The sequence below is a fragment of the Leguminivora glycinivorella genome, chromosome 1 (assembly GCF_023078275.1).
Source record: "Leguminivora glycinivorella isolate SPB_JAAS2020 chromosome 1, LegGlyc_1.1, whole genome shotgun sequence".
In the NCBI taxonomy this organism is placed as follows: Eukaryota; Metazoa; Arthropoda; class Insecta; order Lepidoptera; family Tortricidae; genus Leguminivora; species Leguminivora glycinivorella.
Window position 1 is genome coordinate 16,850,301 of NC_062971.1, and position 5,823 is coordinate 16,856,123.

The following is a 5,823-nucleotide window of genomic DNA, read 5'->3' on the forward strand; positions in this document are numbered from 1 at the left end:
ATGATGACCTTAAAGCAATTAGCCCATGACGAAAGATGCAACTACCCTGAAGCCGCACAAGCCCTCGAAGAATGCTTCTACATGGATGACCTTCTACACGGCTCCCACTCCGTCTCATCAGCTAAACAATTACAGCAACAATTACAAAAGCTACTACAATCTGGAGGTTTTTACTTAAGAAAATGGATGTCAAACCACCAGGAGCTGTCCAGACCTGACTATCAAAATAAGTCAGATGAAAACAAATACAACTTCAAAGAGATGGAATCAAGAATAACATTAGGACTCCAATGGGACCCTTCTCAAGACATCTTTCATTTTGAATCTAAATTGGAAGCAACTTCGGACGTCGCACAAAACACAACAAAACGTCAGCTATTATCAGAAATCTCCAAATTATTCGATCCTTTGGGTTGGCTCACCCCCTATCTACTAAACTGAAACTACTTTTTCAACTTTTGTGGACAACTCCTCTAAAATGGGATGACAACATACCTAATGACATGCATAAGGAATGGAAAATTATTAAAGAAGACATAAACAATAACATAAACACATTCAAAATAGAAAGATGGATCGGCACTCACGTCGTCAGCGATATCGAGTTACATGCATTCAGTGACGCGACGCCGCAAGCTTATGCGTGCGTCATTTATTGCAAAATAAACATAGAAGGCCAGACGAAAATCGTTTTACTAGCTGGAAAATCAAGACTGGTGCCGAATAGCAAAACTGTCACATTGCCAAGAGCAGAATTGTGTGGAGCCCATCTTCTTGCCAAATTAATGATTAAGATAAAGCAATGTTTAAACAACCATAATATCAAGGTCTATGGTTGGGTGGATTCAACCGCAGTCTTGGGTTGGCTGCAAGGCGATCCTAACCGCTGGAATACATTCGTCGCCAACAGGGTGCGACAAATCACAGAAGTCATCCCTCCCGAGTGCTGGCGCTACGTTAAATCGGCAGAAAACCCTTCGGATTGCGCAAGCAGAGGACTTACCGCGTCACAACTAAAACAACATACTTTATGGTGGCAAGGGCCCACCTGGTTGCCGACATTTCAAGCAGATAAATACGATAAACAAATGAACTACCCAACCCACGAAGAACAAAATATACCACAAGTGCACGTTGCGGTAAATGCTGAACCAGAAGACAATCTCATCGACCAACTAATAAACAAATACAGCTCATTCTCAAAACTAATACATGTACTAGCCTGGGTCCGCCGATTCATATCAAAAAAGCAAGACAGAAAATCTAGTAATTATCTGCATTTATCCGAACTACGAGAAGCATCGACCTTAATTATCAAGCGAGTCCAAAAAACCGAATTTCAAGAAGAATACCAAGAATTGAAGAAAAGCCGACCAATTTCGACTAAGAGCAACATACTCGATTTGTGTCCATTTATAGACGAAGAAGGCGTCCTACGAGTCAAGGGAAGATTGAGAAACGCGTACATTACGTTTGACATGAAACACCCAATCATTTTACCGCATAAACATCGCTTGACTAGCCTTATCATAGACCACGCACATAAAATGGCTCTTCATGGCCCTGCGCGAACAACCCTAAACTTCATACGAAATAAATATTGGATCGTTGGGGGCAACAGCGCCACCAAACAATTTATTCGTCACTGCGTAATCTGCAAGAAACAAAAAGCAAACATGCGAAATCAAATCATGGGGGATTTACCTGCAGCAAGAAGCAATCCATCTCGTCCCTTTGAACATACTGGCGTAGACTTCACCGGCCACGTATTCCTTAAAGCCAACAAGGGTCGCGGTATCAAGACCACTAAAGGATACGTTTGCGTGTTTGTCTGCATGGCTACAAAAGCTGTCCATCTCGAGCTGGTATCTGACATGACAGCATCAGCTTTCATAGCAGCTTTGCGCAGAATGGCTGCTCGAAGAGGAACTCCGCTGCACATCTACAGCGATAATGGAAGAAACTTCCTTAAGGCTAGCAAGATACTTAAGGAAGAATACCTTGAAATCCAAAATGTCGTGAACACCGAATGTCAGGGAGCAATATCAGACATGGGAATCACCTGGCACTTCAATGCACCCGCATGGCCTTCAGCAGGAGGATTATGGGAAGGCTGTGTTAAGGTTTTCAAGTACCACCTGAAGCGTGTCATCGGAGAGCAAAAACTAACTTATGAAGAATTCAGCAGTTTATTAGCTCAGATCGAAGGATGCATGAATTCGAGACCACTATGCGCTATATCTGAAGATCCTGATGACATCAACTATTTGACTCCTTCCCATTTTCTCAGTAGCGGACCCACTTTAACATTGATCGAAACAGAAAGAGATTTGCGTACCCGATGGCAACTCACTCAGAAAATATTTCAAGACTTGTGGAAGAGATGGCGTTCTGAATACCTAGCACTGTTAAACTCAAGAAGTAAATGGAAAAAGTCACAAGACAACATCAGCATCAATGACGTCGTGCTTATTCATGACGATAACCTGCCGCCCGGCAAGTGGGCAATGGGCAGAGTTATAGAGCTACATCCGGGACAAGACGGATATGTAAGGGTTGTTACACTCAAAACAAAAAACGGCACACTGAAGCGCCCAGTAGTCAAGCTCTCCCTTTTGTTAGAGCACACCGAAGAAGAGCCCAGAATACATCAAAGTAACTCTCTACCTGAGCGAGATACCGATAAGCAAAACTCGACAAGAAGTTATCAAAAACCGAAGGCAAACAAGGCCACATTGTCATCAATATTCGCCGTATTACTACTACTTTTATCATGCCTCACAACCGGTCAGTGCGATGTCAACATCATACCATTTCGTGAAACACAAGGGCTATATTTTGATAAATTAGCAAACATGTTGCTAATTAGAGATGAATGGAAGCTGGTCGTCTATTACAACATGGAACCTTACTGGGACGCAACAAACGCATTACAAAAATACAGCCGATTTCTAAAAGATACATGCGCAACTATCAAGACACAAGTCCACTGTGACGTAATATTACTACAACTTCGTCATGGATTCTCCGAACTTGAGTACTATAATGAAATATTACTCAGTCAGCATTCGAGCACCCGACAATCATCGCTACGAACACTACGAACCCGCCGCGGCCTTGCCGACGGTGTCGGTTACTTAGCTAATAGCCTATTTGGCGTATTAGATGCACGATTCGCCGAACAATATAGAAGAGATATTGCACTTTTACAACACAACGCTCAGCACATGGCTTCACTTTGGAAAAATCAAACCTCCGTAGTCGAAGCGGAATATAATTTATTAAAGCGTAGCGAAGATACAATGAATCAACAGCATAAAATGATAAATCAACATATGAACAATTTGGAAGAAGCGTTCAAGAATTTACAACACAAGGTTGAAACTAACAACATTGTTAATGACTTCAACTTAGGAACTATTATCGCAAGTAATATGCTCCACAACTTAAAGGGAATGCAGGACATGTTATTGGACACCGTCACCGACATCCACCAAGGACGTTTTAACCCACACGTGCTCACTCCGGAACAACTTATTAATGAGTTAAGCGCCGTTGCAAGCAATCTACCAAGAGACGTGTCCCTGCCTATTGACAACTTACACACGGATCTACGCAAGATATACAACCTGTTGAAAGTAAAGGCAAGGATGATGGACGACGTACTTATTTTCGAGATAAGGCTGCCTCTAGTTAGCCGAGATATTTATGAACTTCTAAGGATTATTCCGATACCCAAAAGGACTGGAAACAAGATAACCGCTGTTATACCTGTATCGGAGTATGTCTCCATAAACATGAAAAAAGACATGTATATTCCTGTCTCAGAAAATGATATCAGAGCTTGCACAATATCATCAGATTCCTATTTCTGCTACATCAAGAAACCAGTCTATCAATTGAAAGGCGACAACAGTTTTTGTGAATCAGACAAATCGGGATGCAAGACTGCCAGCACGACATGCACAAATAATTGGATCGAAAGTAACGCTCTAAATACCTATATTTATTTTTGTTGTGCACAGTGTCAAGTTCGAACATTGTGCGCGGATCAAGTCACCGCGCACCAGCTGACGAATGCCGGACTTATAAACGTAGGTCATGGCTGCATTATTAAGACTAATAATTTCTCTGTTTTTCCACATAAACCTCACTGGTCTGAGCTTAAAATGAAACCTGATTTATACATCCCTATTATGGCACCTATAAATCACGTAATCAATATTACCATACCTCCTCCAACAGAAAAACGAATCTGAAGATCTACAAAGGGAAACTAGCGAACTTGGAGAAAAGATTGAACAATTGAAGACCACCGAAGTTAACGCCGAGACCATATCATATCACGATATTCATCACTACGCCATGATATACGTGATTCTTGGAGTAATCGGAACTACAGCATTATTTATCATAATACGACGAACGCTCGGGAAAATGCCGCCTACGCCGTCCCGACACATCGCCGAGGAACCTCCGGCCGCCACGCCGCCCCCGCCCCGCGCGTCGCCGCGCTCCGTCGTCGTCACCGAGGCGCACCAACTCAGCGATGAAGGTCACTGCGACACGTCAAATCCTTCGCGATTAGACAAGGCGACATCCCCTTCATTTAAAGTAGTTACTTTTAGTTAGATTTAATGTTTATCATGTTTTTTAGCAGCATCTCCCTCTCCTCTCAACCGCCCCCGGAATATGTACAAGTAAATTGCACATGCGTCATCGAGTAAAGAATCATGTGATTATTGTTTTTACCAGTCATGTGATTGATTGCACCATCAGCATTTAATTTGTATATAAACACTACAATTAGGTAAATGCCTACTCTCTTTTATTGCACTCTATTCATTCGATTCTATTCTGTCTAGACAGTACAATCATTACAATAAAGCAAGTATTTCTCGAGAACGTCTTTGAGTTAACTCTTAAATCAACCTATCAAGTAAATGTTAGAGTAAGCAAGTACTTTAACAGGAATAAATAAATAAAATAATGTACGCAGAAAAAAAACGATGTAATCAAACATAAACTGACATCCAACTTTATTTGCAATTATTTCAATATTTATCACAAGAAGCGATCAAATTATCAGCCTCAACAAGTACCGTGACAAAATCAGACAATAATTAACTATGTGTCATTATGGTCAATGTTACCCCATGCAAGTGATCAAAGACACCCCACAGAGTAAATCATTAGTAGTAAATACCTAGTTTGACTTTATGATACAAAATTCAATACAATGGTATAGCTGAACACATTTCTGGCAACCTAATATTCACTGTGAACCTTTTACTTTAATACCCACTACGTTAGTTTAGAAGTTTATTTAAACATGAAAAATAGCAACAAACTATGCTTATATTTTGACATCCGCACTGCCCACGACCATACTTACTTATTCACCGCGTCAGAGCACCATCTAACTATAAAGGTTGGTTAAGGGTTATCATAATATATGTAGATTTCATTACCGACCACTCATAACATATTAAATCCTTATTTTTTGTTAAAATAAATATAATTTGCTCGTGACAGGTCATATTTTGTTCGCAATCCGAAAGAGTCAACCCTTTTCCCTATTCACCCCCTTCCCGACCCTATTCACTCCAACGTTAGGGTGAGCGAAAATTACTAAATAAAAGGACATATTTTCAAAGACAAACCGAAGTTCACACTGCCGGAAGATTTTTTGTGTAAAAAAATTAGCATGGCACATATAAAAAAATTGCTATCGACGTTCAAAAGTCGGTTTTGGCCCTATTCACCATAAATTACGTTAGGTATACCCGTTCCGATCCCATGAACCCAAAATCTTCAGAAAAC

General features: G+C 40.8%; 1 protein-coding gene across 1 annotated transcript; it reads left to right on the top strand.

Moving 5' to 3' along the window:
* Positions 1 to 486: 486 nt before the first annotated feature.
* Positions 487 to 4,632, top strand: LOC125225360. The gene is made up of 2 exons (XM_048129069.1): positions 487 to 4,094; positions 4,246 to 4,632. Exons 1-2 carry the CDS (start codon positions 504 to 506, stop codon positions 4,630 to 4,632), a joined length of 3,978 nt encoding a protein of 1,325 aa, XP_047985026.1. The 5' UTR covers positions 487 to 503.
* The last annotated feature ends 1,191 nt before the right edge of the window (positions 4,633 to 5,823 follow it).